The 17,938-nt window shown below is 44.0% G+C and overlaps 1 protein-coding gene across 4 annotated transcripts in view; it reads right to left on the bottom strand.

The window, feature by feature from the left end:
- Positions 1-890: 890 nt before the first annotated feature.
- LOC115168968 (tyrosine-protein phosphatase non-receptor type 11-like) overlaps positions 891-17,938 on the bottom strand; it is a 95,504-nt gene continuing 78,456 nt past the window's right edge. For 2 of the 4 annotated variants that reach the window (XM_029724543.1, XM_029724542.1), the window contains exon 16: positions 891-2,294. In XM_029724543.1, the coding sequence (XP_029580403.1) occupies positions 2,174-2,294 (121 nt within the window). In that variant the 3' untranslated portion in view covers positions 891-2,173. The remainder of the gene's footprint in view (positions 2,295-17,938) is intronic. The other 2 variants (XM_029724545.1, XM_029724544.1) reach the window with 1 other exon arrangement.

The raw sequence follows: 17,938 nt of genomic DNA on the forward strand, positions 1-17,938 counted from the left end.
GCACAAACATGCTAACCTCTCACCATGACAATAACAGGGGAGGTTAGCATTCTGAGGGGGGGGATTATGATATTTGTGTGTCTAACTTTCTCACTCATCATTATTCACGATTCATTCAAGACTATCCGTAATCATGGTAAAAAGTGCTGGTGTACAGAGCCAAAACTACAAATAATGCGTCACTGTCCCAATACTTTTGGAGTTCAATGTAGCATGAAAACAATATCAAGAATGACGTATCCTATTAGGACTGATGTAGCTGTGCTTTCTGAAATACAGACATTTCGGCTAAAAGGGAAATACTGAAAATTCATACTTTCAGTATTACTGAAAGCTACTGCATTGGTGTTAGGACGAGCAAGGGACGATGTAGCAAATGCAGCCCTCAGATGTGCTGCCAAGCCTTAGTTAAAAAGGCCTGAACCATGTACAAGTACAGCCCGACACACACAGCAGGTAACACAACCTTTAAGTAGCCAAACAACTGGCTTGTTCAAAAGGATGACATCATTGTGCCGCTGGCTAAATCCAGTGCGAACATCTTCAACATTCGATTTTTATGCAAAATGCTAAGAATAGTTAGAATGACATCTGTCAGAAAGAAGCCACTGCCCATTATGTACATCTAAAAATATATTACAGAAGGCTGTGCGGCGCCTCCCTCCTTATGACATCATCACTAACGTCGTTTGTTACTCCCACCATCGTCAAGCCTGGATTATAGCCATTTTGTAGATTGCTTTTGGAGATAAATCTATTATTTAATCTTGGGCTGTTGGCCATCTGGCCCAGTAATGTTTGGCTAAAGACTTCAGCGATGGCAGCCCACGTCAGTGAGCCAGGCTAGCATCCTGACTTCTCTCCTATCCTCTCCCATCTTCTCATATCTCTCGCTTGGCAGATGTTTAACCCTGTTCGTTATGCCATTCGATTAGGAGGAAAACCATCGCAGACTTTCTCTGAGGCCAACGTTGACCTCAAACTATGTTCATTTCCTGCATATAAACCAGGATCTGCAGAGCAAGTGCAGGGCAGAAAATTGTGCTTTTTTTGTCAATTCATTACAATGGAATTGGATCTTTCTTCCTTCGGAGGCAATACCGCACCGCAATACCGCAATAAACAAAAACATAAAAAAACATATCCTGTGCATTACAAAATCACACCAATAATAACAATAAAATAAACAACAATCAATTGAAAGGACACAGATTCAAACTAAATAAATACAAACATTTCATGAGTAAGTCTGGAGAGGAGCTTGTTATTATTGACTGAATAGGCGCTCAGCAACTGTAATGGTGGAATCACTAAAGTAGATGAGCATGCACGTCTTCTATTGGCACAAGAGACCATCGGTGGGACAGGTGGGATAAACAAGTACATCTCAAACTATATTGAAGAAATACTTCCCTGTAGAGAAATAGAAAATATACACTTTTTTTTTTACCCCAACTCACTGACAAAGGGCCATTGCGAATACCCTGACTTTCCTCGACTTTCAAAATGAAGATATGGGAGAGGGTTGAGTAAGGAGTAAGCTTGTCTGCGCCAGTGCCTCATGTGGTAAAATCGCTCAACACTGCAGTAATGACTGCTGCTAGCAAGAATAGAATATTGCTAAAGTCTTTGATTCAAGTAGATGAGAGCAAGCAGAGAGAGAGAGAGAGAGAGAGAGAGAGAGAGAGAGAGAGAGAGAGAGAGAGAGAGAGAGGGGAGCGAATTCTAAGAGCGAGAAGAGAAATGGCTTAGCTTCATCCTTTCTTGTCCCCTCCACCTCATGACGGAACACGACAGAGCCAAGCATCACTTAAACATTGATATCGCACAAGAGTACACAATGGTTTGTTTCTTTTGTCGATTTAGTTTGAGTCAACAGAAATAAGCAAAGGACATTTGTTGGGCCGGTGGGATGGTTGATGGATAGGGGGTTTGGGTGGTGAGATGGAACAACTGTGTGAGGAGGAAGGGGGGTTACAGACACGTCTGTAGACAAGGCACTGTCAGTAAACGGTAGAGCCTGTAGAAGAGACATGAAGTCATGTGGAGGTCATAGAGAGAGAGAGAGAGGGGAGGGGGATGAAGATAGAAGGACAAGAGCCCTGCGCTACACCCCTCTCTCCGTGGAGTGGGAATGCTCCAGACAGCCAGCAGGGCAGCAGAAGGGGAGCGACTAGGAGGGGTCAGGACCTCCACCTTCACCCCAGGTAAGGTCCACCGCCAGGGGGTCCGGGGCCAGAGCTCCACAGGCCCCCCATGGATCAGGCGCTGGCAAAGAGGCACCTCTGCTGAAACTGAAGCACACACAACAGCACACCGTGTTACACAGATCCACTTCTAATAGAAATGCACACAATAAAACACAGTAGTGAGCACGACAACTAAATGAATCCTATAAATCACTACTCCTTCAGAGTAATGGCGTCGGAGGGGACGGCTTCCGTTTTACAGGCTCCTAACCAAATTGTGCTATTGTGTGTTTATTCGCATTGTTTGTAACTTATTTTGAACATAATGTTGCTGCTACCGTCTCTTAAGACCAAAAAGAGCTTCAAGATATCAGAACAGCGACTACTCACCTCGAACCTGAAGAAGATTTTTGAGTCTGGCGCGAATGTTTGGTAAGACGAGGGGTGGTAGTGTGTGTCTATTTGTCAATAACAGCTGGTGTGTGATGTCTAATATTAAGGAAGTCTCGAAGTATTGCTCGCCTGAGGTAGAGTACCTCATGATAAGCGTCGATCCTAGTGGCTGGGGACTTTAATGCAGACAAACATAAATCCGTTTCCACCTCATTTCTACCATCATGTGCAACCAGAGGGAAAAAAAACTCTAGACCACTTTTACTCCACACAGAGACATGTACAAAGTTTTCCCCCGTCCTCCATTTGAAAAACTGACCATAATTGTATCCTCCTGATTCCTACTTACAAGCAAAAACTAAAGCAGGAAGTACCAGTACTCAATACGGAAGTGGACAGATGATGTGGATGCTAAGCAACAGGACTGTTTTGCAGCACAGACTCAAATATGTTCCGCGATTCATCCAATGGCATTGAGGGGTACACCACCTTAGTCATTGGCTTCATAAATAAGTGCATCGACGACATTGTCCCCACAGTGACCGTACGTACATATCCCAACCAGAAGCCATAGATTACTGGCAACATCCACACCGAGCTAAAAGAAAAGGAAAGGGGGAATGCATTCAATTGAAATGTGTCTTCCACATTTAACCCCCCTCTGAATCAGAGAGGTGTGGAGGGCTGCCTTAATCGACATCCACGTCTTCAGCGCCCGGGGAACAGTGGGTTAACTGCCTTGCTCAGGGGCAGAACGACAGATTTTTACCTTGTCAGCTCGGGCTAAAGGCTAGAGCTGCCGCTTTCAAGGAGCGGTCCACTAATCCAGACACTTATAGAAATCCCGCTATGCAATCTCAATTGCACTCCACACTGCCCTTTCACAACTGGACAAAAGGAACACCTATGTGAGAATGCTGTTCATTGACTACAGTTCAGGGTTCAACACCATTGTGCTCACAAAGCTCATCACTAAGCTAAGGACCCTGGGACTAAACAATTCCTCTGCAATTTGATCCTGGACTTCCTGATGGGTCACCCCCAGGTGGTAAGGGTAGGCAACAACACATCTGCCACACAGCTACTCAACACGGGGCCCATCAGGGGTGCGTGCTTAGCCCCCTCCTGTACTCCCTGTTCACCCACAACTGTGTGGCCAAGCACGGCCTGATCACCGTCAACAATAAGACAGCCTATAGGGAGGAGGTCAGAGACCTGGCAGTGTGGTGCCAGGGCAACAATCTCTCCCTCAATGTCAGCAAGACAAAGGAGCTGATCGTGGATTATAGGAAAAGGAGGGCCGAACACGCCCCCATTCACAATGGGCTCTAGTGGAGCAGGTTGAGAGCTTCAAGTTCCTTGGTGTCCACATCACCAACAAACTAACATGGTCCAAGCACACCAAGACAGTCGTGAAGATATGTTCAGTCTCCCTCAGGAGACTGAAAAGATTTGGCATGGGTCCCCAAATCCTCAAAAAGTTCTACAGCTGCACCATCGAAAGCATCCTGACCGGTTGCATCACTGCCTGGTATGGCAACAGCTCAGCATCCCGACCGTAAGGCACTACAGAGGGGAGTGCGTACGGCCCAGTACATCACGGGGCCAAGCTTCCTGTCATCCAGGACCTATATACTAGACGGTGTCGAGGAAAGCCCCAAAAATGGTCAAAGACTCCAGTCACCTAAGTCATAGACTGTTTTCTCTGCTACCGCACGGCAAGCTGTACCGGAACGCCAAGTCTAGGTCCAAAAGGCTCCTTAACAGCTTCTACCCCTAAACCATAAGACTGATGAATAATTAATCAAAATGGCCACCCGTACTATTTGCATTGACCCCACCCCCCTTTGTTTTTACACTGCTGCTACTATGCTTCGTCACTTTACCCCTACCTACATGTACAAATTACCTCGACTAACCTTACCCTCGCACATTGACTCGTTGCTGGTATCCCCTATATATAGCCTCGTTATTGTTATTTAATTTTGTACTTTCGTTTATTTAATAAATAGTTTCTCAACTCTATTTTCTTAAAACTGCATTGTTGGTTAAGGGCTTGTAAATAAGCATTTCATGGTAAGATCTACACCTGTTGTATTCGGCGCATGTGACAAATACAATTTGATTTGATTTACAAAATGCATGTGTTTTTGTGACGTCTTTCCTCATCTGGAATATTTCTGGAACCCATTGACAGAGAAGTATTGGTTTTATGTCCATTTCAATTGTCTTGTATCTTATCAGACAACCAAACAGGCATTGCCATAATCTGCAAACTGAGAAATGGAGTTAAATTAATTGGAAAACACTGAACTTTCCGTCTTGTGTTGGAAGAACACGTAAGGACAGCTGCTTGTCTGTAGACACAGAGTTCTTTAGTTTTCTAGAAAAGCAAAGGTTTACTCTGGACTGAGGGTTGAATTCTGTTGATATTTGATACTTAATTATTTAAGCGTACCCGAGGAGCCTGTATATGCCACAATGACACAGTTTAACCTGCCTTGGTGTTTCTGCCTTCAGTTAAAGGGAGTAGGTTATTTTGAAGCTCTTGAAAGGAACATGACAGTATGCAGAAGTGCATATCGGTTATGATGGTTTATTAAGACTTGGCAGATGAGACAACATAACTGCTTACTTAACATCTCTCCATCTGCGCCCGCTCTTAGGGTAGCAGAGGATATATCCCAGGCCCACAACCAATGAGGACCTAGCAATTAAGACAGTTATAACCAATCACACACATGCATTATTTGATCATGCACTGAACAAATGCATTCACATTTAACCAATGCACCACGAGCATAATAACACTGTTGTATAAATCAAAGCCAGTACAGAAGGGAAACCTAAGTGTGGTGACAACAGCTGATCACAACAGTGGATATTGCACCACTTTGATTCACACTACTTACATGGGATCTATTTAAGTTGGCCAGTTCTACACATCCTTCCTCGATGATGGATGTCACGCGCACACATGCACTGGTGTCTCATGCTGCCATTGCAGTTGCTGCTGTAACTAGTTGTTACTGACTATGCTTGCTGTTTCTGCAAGAAACTTTCTTTGCGACTGCTTGCTATCTGTGTTTGAACCTCGTCTGTGTCGTTCAATATTCTCATGTTGCAATTTTTGGCTGATGCGGGGATGTCATTGATTGTGAGGATCAACCATGTTGTTGATTTTCTGTTGTCAGTCAATAGCTGGCTACAAACTAGTTAGCTAAGTAGAATTATTCTTGGGAATAGCCTATTGTAAAACTTTGTTGTTTGTTCCCAATGCCAGCTTTCGGGCAAAGTCTGTCCGCTCAGTGAACACGTACCACATCACAGAGAATCATCCCTCACCCTTACAAGGAGGAAGTAGCCTATGCTAGGCTAGCTATGCAGACGTATGCGTTGATATACAGTGAGTATCAATGTTTTCTCATCATGAGCATGGAGATGGTCCTTATCACAGTGATACAATAGCCTATCTCTATGCGGTCAATACTTTGTAGAAGAACCTTTGGCGATGATTACAGCTTTGAGTCATCTTGGGTATGTCTGTATCAGCTTTGCATATCCGGATTTGGAGATTTTCTCCCATTCTTCCTTGCTGATTTTCTCAAGCTCTGTTAAGTTAAATGGGGAGCGGTAATGAACAGTAATCTTCAAGTCTTTCCACAGATTTTCAATGTATTCAAGTCTGGCCTTTGACTGGACCACTCAAGGACTTTCACTTTCTTGTTCTGAAGCCATTCCAGTGTTGTTTTTCCTGTATGCTTGGGGTCATTGTCCTGTTGGAATATAAATCTTTGCCCCAGTCGAAGGTTTGCCCCAGGCGTGCTGTCATGTGCCTTTTTCTCAGGAGAAGCTTCCACCTGGTCCCTCTCCCATAAAGCCCAGATTGGTGAAGTACTGTAAAGACTGTTGTCCTTCTGGCAGGTTTTCCGATCTCTGCCAAGGAACTCTGTAGTTCTGTAAGAGTGGTCATTGGGTTCTTGGTCACCTCCCTGACCAATGACCAATGTGCTCATTTTGGTCGGACAGCCAGCTCTAGGCAGAGTCTGGATGGCTCCATATCTCTTCCTTTTCCCAATGATGGAGACTTCTGTGCTCTCTGGAAATGATTTAATACCCTTCCCCAGATATATTCCATCTCAGAGATCTACAGACAGTTCCTTTGACTTCATGGCATAGTCTCTGCTCTGACATATACTGTCAACTGTGGGGCATGTGTGTTTCTTTCTAAATCATGTCCAAACAATTTAGTTGGCCACAGGTGGCATCCAATCAAGTTGTCGTGACATCTCAAGGATGATCAAAGGAAATTATATGCACCTGAGCTCAATTTGGAGCATCATAGCAAAGGGGTGTGAATACTTATGTAAAATGAGATGTCTGTATTTCATTTTCAATAAATTTGCTAACGTTTCACAAAACATGTTTTCATATTGTCATTATGGGATATTGTGTGTAGGAAAAAAATATATTGAATCCATTTTGAATTCAGGCTGTAACACAACAAAATGTGGAATAAGTCAAGGTGTGAATCATTTCTGAAGGCACTGTGTGGGTAACTGTCAGCAATGTGTATAACTGTCAGTAGGACCTTTTTTGTTGTTTTAATGTTCTTATTTTACATTTGTGTAGTTCATTCCTTGAGCTGTTCTTGTCTATTGATGTTCCGTATTAAACTCATCAAAAAAATAAATCATCCCTTTGTCAGGACCATGTCTTTCAAAGATAATTTGTAAAAATCCAAATAACTTCACAGATCTTCATTGTAAAGGGTTTAAACACTGTTTCCCATGCTTGTTCAATGAATCATAAACAATTAATGAACATGCACCTGTGGAACGGTTGTTAAGACACAAACAGCTTACAGACGGTAGGCAATAAAGGTCATAGTTAAGAAATATTAAGACACTAAAGAGGCCTTTCTACTGACTCTGAAAAACACCAAAAGAAAGATGCCCAAGGTCCCAGCTCATCTGCGTGAGCGTGCCTTAGGAATGCTGCAAGGAGGCATGAGGACTGCAAATGTGGCCAGGGCAATAAATTGCAATGTCCGTACTGTGAGACGCCTAACACAGCGCTACAGGGAGACAGAATGGACAGCTGATCATCCTCGCAGTGGCAGACCACGTGTAACAACACCTGCACAGGATCGGTACATCCGAACATCACACCTGCGGGACAGGTACAGGATGGCAACAACAACTGCCCGAGTTACACCAGGAACGCACAATCCCTCCATCAGTTCTCCGACTGTCCGTAATAGGCTGAGAGAGGCTGGATTGAGGGCTTGTAGGCCTGTTGTAAGGCAGGTCCTCACCAGACATCACTGGCAACAACGTCGCCTATGGGCACAAACCCACCGTCGCTGGACCAGACAGGACTGGCAAAAAGTGCTCTTCACTGACGAGTCGCAGTTTTGTCTCACCAGGGGTGATGGTCGGATTCGCGTTTATCGTCAAAGGAATGAGCGTTACACCGAGGCCTGTACTCTGGAGCAGGATTGATTTGGAGGGTCATGGTCTGGGGCGGTGTGTCACATCATCGGACTGAGCTTGTTGTCATTGCAGGCAATCTCAACACTGTGCGTTACAGGGAAGACATCCTCCTCCCTCATGTGGTACCCTTCCTGCAGGCTCATCCTGACATGACCCTCCAGCATGACAATGCCACCAGCCATACGGCTCGTTCTTTGCGTGATTTCCTGCAAGACAGGAAACTCAGTGTCCTGCCATGGCTCAGCGAAGAGCCCGTATCTCAATCCCATTGAGCACGTCTGGGATCTGTTGGATTGGAGGGAGAGGGCTAGGGCCATTCCCCCCAGAAATATCCGGGAACTTGCAGGTGCCTTGGTGGAAGAGTGGGGTATCATCTCATAGCAAGAACTGGCAAATCTGGTGCAGTTCATGAGGAGGAGATGCACTGCAGTACTTAATGCAGCTGATGGCCACACCAGATACAGACTTACTTTTGATTTTGACCCCCCCATTGTTCGGGGACACATTATTCCATTTCTGTTAGTCACATGTCTGTGGAACTTGTTCAGTTTATGTCTCAGTGGTTGAATCTTGTTATGTTCATACAAATATAAGTTTGTTGAAAATAAACGCAGTTGACAGTGAGAGGACCTTTCTTTTTTTGCTGAGTTTATGTCATGTTTTATGTTTTGTGTGGACTCTAGGAAGAGTAGCTGCTGCTTCAGCAACAGCTAATGGGGATCCGAATAAACTAATAATAATATACAAAAATTCAACTATAGTATTCATAGGCCAAATTACATTCAATATCCTAATACAAATAATAAAAAAATATTTTGCCAAAGTCTCCAGTCATGTAAAATGACAATGGCATGAAATGCGTTTATAAAAGGCAACATTTTTCCCCAACCCTAGGCTCCTAAAAATGGTCCCCTTGTGTGCAACTTCTGTAAGCGCCTCTACTCCACTGCTCTATGGAAATGCACAAATGTGATGATACACAATGCTCTAATATATATCAACTCAAATGATGTCAATTAGCCTATCAGAAGCTTCTAAAGCCATGACATCCTTTTCTGGAATTTTCCAAGTTGTTTCAAAGCACAGCCAACTTAGTGTATGTAAACTTCTGACCCACTGGAATTGGGATACAGTGAATTATAATTGAAATAATCTGTCTGTAAACAACTGTTGGAAAAATGACTTGTGTCATGCACAAAGTAATGTCCTAGCCGACTTGCCAAAATTATAGTTTGTTAACAAGAAATTTGTGGAGTGGTTAAAAAACAAGTATTAATGACTCCAACCTAAGTTTATGTAAACTTCAACTGTATATTCAGAGCCAAATCCCTGTAATGCTTAGAGAAGATCTCATGTCAAGTGTTATTGAAGCATTGTGGACGTCACGTGTGCTCCCTCCCCGGCCTCTAGGTCACCAGGCTGCTCGTTATGGCGCACACCTGTCACAGTTTCTTGTTTTGCATTACGTTACGTTTATTTTATTAAAAACACTCACTCCCTGAACTTGCTTCCCGACTCTCAGTGCACATTGTTACAGTAGATGTAGGTACACCTACCTCATCTAAAGCCCATTCTTTGAGGGTGTAGCTACGGGCCACCAAGTGCTAACAGTCAGTATGTAGATAATGTATGAAATGCTTGATAGTGTATGTGATGTAAATAGGTCTACTTTCTTGGGGACCTGAATATTGACTATTTTCCATCAAGGTGTCCGCTCGAGAGGAAGATTCTCACTAACTAGTGCCTATAATCTGGTTCAGGTTATTAATCAACCTATAATGGTGTTTATAACCACTACAGTAACTACATCATCCACATGTACTGATCACATTTTTACTAATACTGTAGAACTTTGTTCTAAAGCTGTATCTACACCCATTGGATGCAGTGATCACATATAGTGGTTATATCCAGGAAAGCCAAGGTTCCAAAAGCTGGGCCTAAAATAGTATATAAGAGATCATACAAAAGATTAAGCAGTGATTTATGTGGACGATGTTAAAAATTATTGTTGATGTGATTAATAAGGAGCATCCACACACGGCAATTGATGGATTTATGAAATTGTTCTTAAAATTATTGATAAACATGCAGCTGTTAAGAAACTGACTGTTAGAACTTAAGGCTCCAGGAATTGATGAGTAATTGAACAACTCTACGGTTGAAAGAGATGGGGCAAAAGGAGTGGCAAATAAGTCTGTCTGCACATCTGAATGGCCAACTTTAATTGAAATACAGTACCAGTCAAAAGTTTGGACACACCTACTCATTCAAGGGTTTTTCTTTATTTGTACTATTTTCTATATTGTAGAATACTAGTGAAGACATCAAAACTATGAAATAACACATTGAATCATGTAGTAACCAAAAAAAGTGTTAAACAAATCAAAACATACGTTATATTTAAGATTCTTCAAAGTAGCCACCCTTTACCTTGATGACAGCTTTGCACACTCTTGAGCAGTATCAGCAGGACATTAGCCTATTTCGATACTACAGGTGGTTATGTTATGTTTTGTCCCATTGGGCTCCCGAGTGGCACAGTGGTCTAAGACAAGAGGCATGACTGCAGTACCTGGTTCAAATCCAGGCTGCATCACATCCGGCCATGATTGGGAGTCCCGTAGGGCGGAGCACAATTGGCCCGGGGTAGGCCGTCATTTTAAATAAGAATTTGTTCTTAACTGTCTTGCCTAGTTAAATAAAACATTTTTTTTAAATGTGGCTAACATTTATTTGTGGTTGTGGGGGGTTTATTACTATACTCTATGTTGTATTATGCTATGTGATGGTATATCATGGTTGAGTTGTGCCTTTGCAGCATTCTTCTGTCTAATACCTATGAAAGAATGCTGTTAAATCGACTGCAGCTCAGCCTTCAACACCAACACTAATCACTATTTTCAGGGCATAGGTCTGAACCCCTCCCTGTGCAACTGGGTCCTGGAATCCCTGACAGGCCGACCCCAGGTGGTGAAGGTAGGCAACAACACCTCTGCCATGCTGATCCTTAACACGGGGGCCCAAACAGAGCTGCGTGTTCAGCCCTCTCCTGTACTCCCTGTTCACCCATAACTGTGGCCACACACCTCTCCAACTCAATCATCAAATTTGATGAGATGCCTTGGCAGACTGGTGGCAGGAAAATAACCTCTCCCTCAATGTCAACAAAATGAAGGAGCTGGTGATAGACTACAGGAGACAGCAGTGCAGAGGGTGAAAAGCTTCACGTTTCTTGGCCTGCACATCACTGAGGACCTGAAATGGTCCACACGGACGGTGTGGAGAAGAAGACGCAACAGCGCCTCTTCAACCTCAGGAGGCAGAAGAAATTTGGCTCCTGACCCTCACAAACTTCTACAGATGCACCATTGAGAGCATCCTGTCGGTCTGTATGACTGCCTGGTATGGCAATTGCACAAACCGCAACCGCAAGGCTCTCCAGAGCGTGGTGCGGTCATCCCCATGCACCATCGAGGGCACACTGCCTGCCCTCCAGGACATCTACAGCCCCCAGTGTCACAGAAAGGCCAAGAAATGAATGAAGGACCTCAACCACCCAAGCCGCGGTCTGTTCACCCCACTACCATCTAGAATGCAGAGACAGTACAGGTGCATTAAAGGTGGGCCCGAGACTGATAAACAGCTTCTATCCCCAGGCCAACAGACTGTTAAACAGCCACCCCTAGACGGCCTCCGCCCACTACCCTGCCCAGTACCCTACTCTGCCCCCAGTCACTATTCTCAGGTACTCTACATGGTGGTAGCTATTTATATGTCTGCTGTACTACAGTTTTTAGAACTTGTTATTATTCTGTGCTTGTTGACATTTACTGCATTGATTGATAGGAACTAGGAACATTAGCATCTTGCTGCACCTTCCATAACATCTGCTAAACTGTGTACGCGACCAATCAAATTTGATTTGCTTTTCTCTCTGTACAATGTTTTGTGTTTATATAACCACGTATGCCTTTTCTATTCCAAATTTCAGTCAGGCAAACGCAGCCTTTCTTATTGTCTGATAGCAGGGATTCAGTTCATATTGGGTGTCAGGACCATTCGGTGTGAGTTCTGCTCAGGAATGCATCTGTCCACCTACTCTTAATAAGTATCTCTCCTCTCGCAGTAGCACAAGTTTGGGTCAACAGTGTTGGGTTTACATTACGCTTTTCCAGAGGTGGTCTGTATGATGGCTTTTACTGGTTCTTCGGTCTGAAATACACTAAATTCCACTCCTTTAATATTGCAGGATCTCTCAGGTTCTGAATAAATGATGGATCCTCACATGTTGAGTTAATCATATTCTCATACACATCGAGAATGAAAGAACTAGCAAATCAACACCAGTCGTCATCACTAGAACTAACACTGCTTTGTCCTCTCTTCCATGTTTCGCTATCTGCATGCTGAGCATGGCTAACCTCTGATCAATATTTGATGCTGGCAACCAATGACAAGATACTGTAACTCATCACTTCTCTGGTTCCTTCATCAGCACTGCGGGCTAGCTCTGAGCTATGGGCCGTCCACTCCTGCATCAACACTGCGGGCTAGCTCTGAGCTATGGGCCGCCCACTCCAGCATCAGCGCTGCGGGCTAGCTCTGAGCTATGGGCCGCCCACTCCTGCATCAGCGCTGCGGGCTAGCTCTGAGCTATGGGCCGCCCACTCCTGCATCAGCGCTGCGGGCTAGCTCTGAGCCGCCCAGTCCTGCATCAGCGCTGCGGGCTAGCTCTGAGCTATGGGCCGCCCACTCCTGCATCAGCGCTGCGGGCTAGCTCTGAGCTATGGGCCGCCCACTCCTGCATCAGCGCTGCTACTGCTTCTAAAATCGCTCCCAGCTGCACCCTCAAAATCACGGGCCTATTATCCTGTTCTGCCTAAGACATTACACTTGGTTGAACTTCTGAGATTGTGGAGCCTACAAGAGTTCCTGCAGTAATTGCCAATATGGTCCAGTAGATATGCTGGTTATCCGTACTGCATCGCAATTTTACATATAACGCTGTTATATAGCTGCATGTGGCTGGGTCATAGGTAGAATATCCTCATGTACCAAGAAGATCGCTCATCCTGCCTCAGCGAGGCCACCTGATGGTGCATCTATGGTTGGCTGTGTTCATAGGTAGAATATCTTCATGATCCAAGATGAAAGCTGATCTTGCCTCAGCGAGGGCATCCGGCAGGACATCACTATGCAAGTGCATTCATACCACTGGAGGCTGCTGAGGGGAGGACGGCTCAAAATAATGGCTGGAATAATGGCTCCTGTGGTTCATACTACTTACGGTTGCTTATTTAGATAGGATATTTCCCATGTACTAAGATGCCTCATTGAGGGTACCCGGCGTTGCGTCAAATGAGAAATTGTCATATGTCGGCATTAATTCATGCTACAGATAGTTAGTATTCACACACAGGCCTAGTAGACATTCATGTAATGGAATGACCTTCGCTGGTCTATTGAGAATTCTTAAAACCGGCGTATTATGCCAGTCATGTAATGGTAGAATGACCTTCGCTGGTCTATTGAGAGCTCTTAAACGGCATATTATGCCATACACATACAGTGAGGGAAAAAAGTATTTGATCCCCTGCTGATTTTGCTTGCCCAATGACAAAGAAATGGGAGTGCTCCTCTTAAAGGGAGTGCTCCTAATCTCATCTTGTTACCTGTATAAAAGACACCTGTCCACTAAAGCAATCAACCAATCAGATTCCAAACTCTCCACCATGGCCAAGACCAAAGAGCTCTCCAAGGATGTCAGGGAAAAGATTGTAGACCTACACAAGGCTGGAATGGGCTACAAGACCATCGCCAAGCAGCTTGGTGAGAAGGTGACAACAGTTGGTGCGATTATTCGCAAATGGAAGAAACACAAAAGAACTGTCAATCTCCCTCGGCCTGGGGCTCCATGCAAGATCTCACCTCGTGGAGTTGCAATGATCATGAGAACGGTGAGGAATCAGCCCAGAACTACACGGGAGGATCTGGTCAATGATCTCAAGGCAGCTGGGACCATAGTCACCAAGAAAACAATTGGTAAGACACTACGCCGTGAAGGACTGAAATCCTGCAGCGCCCGCAAGGTCTCCCTGCTCAAGAAAGCACATATACATGCCCGTCTGAAGTTTGCCAATGAACATCTGAATGATTCAGAGGACAACTGGGTGAAAGTGTTGTGGTCAGATGAGACCAAAATGGAGCTCTTTGGCATCAACTCAACTCGCTGTGTTTGGAGAAGGAGGAATGCTGCCTATGACCCCAAGAACACCATCCCCACCGTCAAACATGGAGGTGGAAACATTATGCTTTGGGGGTGTTTTTCTGCTAAGGGGACAGGACAACTTCACCGCATCAAAGGGACGATGGATGGGGCCATGTACCGTCAAATCTTGGGTGAGAACCTCCTTCCCTCAGCCAGGGCATTGAAAATGGGTCGTGGATGGGTATTCCATGACAATGACCCAAAACACACGGCCAAGGCAACAAAGGAGTGGCTCAAGAAGAAGCACATTAAGGTCCTGGAGTGGCCTAGCCAGTCTCCAGACCTTAATCCCTCCCTGGAGTGGAGGAAGCTGAAGGTTCGAGTTGCCAAACATCAGCCTCGAAACCTTAATGACTTGGAGAAGACCTGCAAAGAGGAGTGGGACAAAATCCCTCCCGAGATGTAGTTGGCCACCAGGTTTGCACACAAGAAACGTCTGACCTCTGTGATTGCCAACGAGGGTTTTGCCACCAAGTACTAAGTCATGTTTTGCAGAGGGGTCAAATACTTATTTCCCTCATTAAAATGCAAATCAATTTATAACATTTTTGACATGAGTTTTTCTGGATTTTGTTGTTGTTATTCTGTCTCTCACTGTTCAAATAAACCTACCATTAAAATTATAGACTGATCATTTCTTTGTCAGTGGGCAAAAGTACAAGATCAGCAGGGGGTCAAATACTTTTTTCCCTCACTGTAGTTAATCATCTGGCTTGTGGTTCTGCTGTTTTGGGGGATTTGGTATAGCATATCGTGCTCCCTGCCTGTAGTTATTTTATCATTTTTATATGACGGTTCGCTCTGGCAGTGAGCTACCCTGAAGGAGCAGAGCCTATCGCCAAGATTACACATTGTAACTTTTGTAATAAATGCTTAAACTTACATGTGGTGTTTTCTTTCTGAAATAAAACAAAGCCAGCACAGAAGAGAAACCTGAGTGTGGTGGCAACAGTTGATCGCATCAGCGGATATTGCACCAATTGGATTCACACTACCTTCATGCAGCCTATTTAAGTTGACCAGTTCTACACATGCTTCCCCGATGATGGATGTCACGCACGCTGGTGTGTCTTGCAGCCATTGGCGTTGCTGCTTACTAGTTAGTCGCTATGCCTACTGTTTTCTGAAATCCCACCACCAACCCAGCCTCCACCTGTCTTGGGTCTGTTTCTTCCTTCAGGGGATTTGGTATAGCATATCGTGCTCACCGCCTGTAGTTGTTTGATCATCTTTATATGACGGTTTGCTCTGGCAGTGAGCTACCCTGAAGGAGCAGAGCATAGTGCCAAGACTATGCATTGTAATATTTTCTAATAATTGATTAAACGTATACGTCGTGTTTCCTTTCAGAAATATTCTCATACACAACATTCCCCTCACCCCGCCCCGTGTTTTTCAGATACACACTCTTACAAAATAGGGTTCTTTGGGGTTCTACATAGAAACTTACAGTTAGACCTTACAGAGTTATGGTCAGATTTGCCAATTGGAGGGCGAGGGAGAGCTTTGTATGCGTCTCTGTGTGTGGAGTAAAGGTGGTCTAGAATTGTTTCCCCTCTGGTTCCACATTTAACATGCTGATAAAAATTTGGTAAAACTGGTTGAAGTTTCCCTGCATTAAAGTCCCCGGCCACTAGGAGCGCCGCCTCTGGATGAGCGTTTTCCTGTTTGATTTTGCAGAATACAGCTCATTGAGTGTGGCTTTAGTGCCAGCCTCGGTCTGTGGTGGTATGTAGACAGCTACAAAAAATACAGATGAAAATTCTAGATAGTTAGAGTATCTCATGATAAGCTGTAGACCACACTATCTCAGGTGAGCAAATCCTTGAGACTTCCTTAGATATTGTGCACCAGCTATTGTTTACAAATATGCATAGGCCCCCGCGCGTCTTACCAGAGGCTGCTGTTCTATCCTGCCGATAAAGTGTATAACCTGCCAGCTGTATGTTCTTAACCTCCCTGGGCAAGGTGGGACGTTTGCGTGGAATCGCGTGGCGCGAAATACAAATACCTCAAAAATGCTATTACTTCAATTTCTCAAACATATGACTATTTTACACCATTTTAAAGACAAGACTCTCGTTAATCTAACCACATTGTCCGATTTCAAAAAGGCTTTACAGCGAAAGCAAAACATTAGATTATGTCAGGAGAGTACCCTGCCAAAAATAATCACACAGCCATTTTCAAAGCAAGCATATATGTCACAAAAACCAAAACCACAGCTAAATGCAGCACTAACCTTTAATGATCTTCATCAGATGACACTCCTAGGACATTATGTTATACAATACATGCATGTTTTGTTCAATCAAGTTCATATTTATATCAAAAACCAGCTTTTACATTAGCATGTGATGTTCAGAACTAGCATACCCACCGCAAACTTCCGGTGAATTTACTAAATTACTCACGATTAACGTTCACAAAATACATAACAATTATTTTAAGAATTATAGATACAGAACTCCTTTATGCAATCGCGGTGTCAGATTTTAAAATAGCTTTTCGGCGAAAGCACATTTTGCAATATTCTGAGTACATAGCCCGGCCATCACGGCTAGCTAATTTGACACCCACCAAGTTTGGCCCTCACCAAACTCAGATTTACTATAAGAAAAATTGAAAAAAAACCCTTTGCTGTTCTTCGTCAGAATGCACTCCAAGGACTTCTACAACAAATGTTGTTTTGGTTCCAAATAATCCATAGTTATATCCAAATACCTCCGTTTTGTTCATGCGTTCAGGTAACTATCCGAAGGGTGACGCGCGAGCGCATTTCGTGACCAAAAAATTCAAAATATTACATTACCGTACTTTGAAGCATGTCAAACGCTGTTTAAAATCAATTTTTATGTGATTTTTCTCGTAAAATAGCGATAATATTCCAACCGGGCGACGTTGTATTCATTCAAAGACTGAAAGAAAAAAATGGACAATTCTCATGAACGTGCATCTCCAGTGTCACTGTCCCCAGCCTGACCAGTAACAAACAGAGCTGCTGTACTTCGCCCAGAGACTGCAGACATCTCATTCCACTTTCTGACGCCTTCTGAGAGCCAATGGAAGCCTTAGAAAATGTCACGTTACAACAGAGATGCTGTATTTTCGATAGAGATGCAACAGAAGGAGAACAAATTGTCAGACAGGGCACTTCCTGTATGGAATCTTCTCAGGTTTTGGCCTGCCATATGAGTTCTGTTATACTCACAAACACCATTCAAACAGTTTTAGAAACTTTAGAGTGTTTTCTATCCAAATCTACTAATTATATGCATATTCTCGTTTCTGGGCAAGAGTAGTAACCAGTTTAAATCGGGTACGTTTTTTATCCGGCCGTGCAAATACTGCCCCCTAGCCCCAACAGGTTTTAATATCGTCGTTCAGCCATGTCTCAGTGAAACATAAGATATTATAGTTTTTAATGTCCCATTGGTAGGATATACGTGCTTTCAGTTCGTCCCATTTATTTTCCAGCGATTTGACGTTAGCTAGCAGAACGGAAGGCAAGGGCAGATTAGCCACTCGTCACCTGATCCTCACAAGGCATCCTGATCTCTTTCCGTGAAACCTACGTTTCCTTTCCCAGC

The sequence above is a fragment of the Salmo trutta genome, chromosome 30 (assembly GCF_901001165.1).
Source record: "Salmo trutta chromosome 30, fSalTru1.1, whole genome shotgun sequence".
Lineage (NCBI taxonomy): Eukaryota > Metazoa > Chordata > Actinopteri > Salmoniformes > Salmonidae > Salmo > Salmo trutta.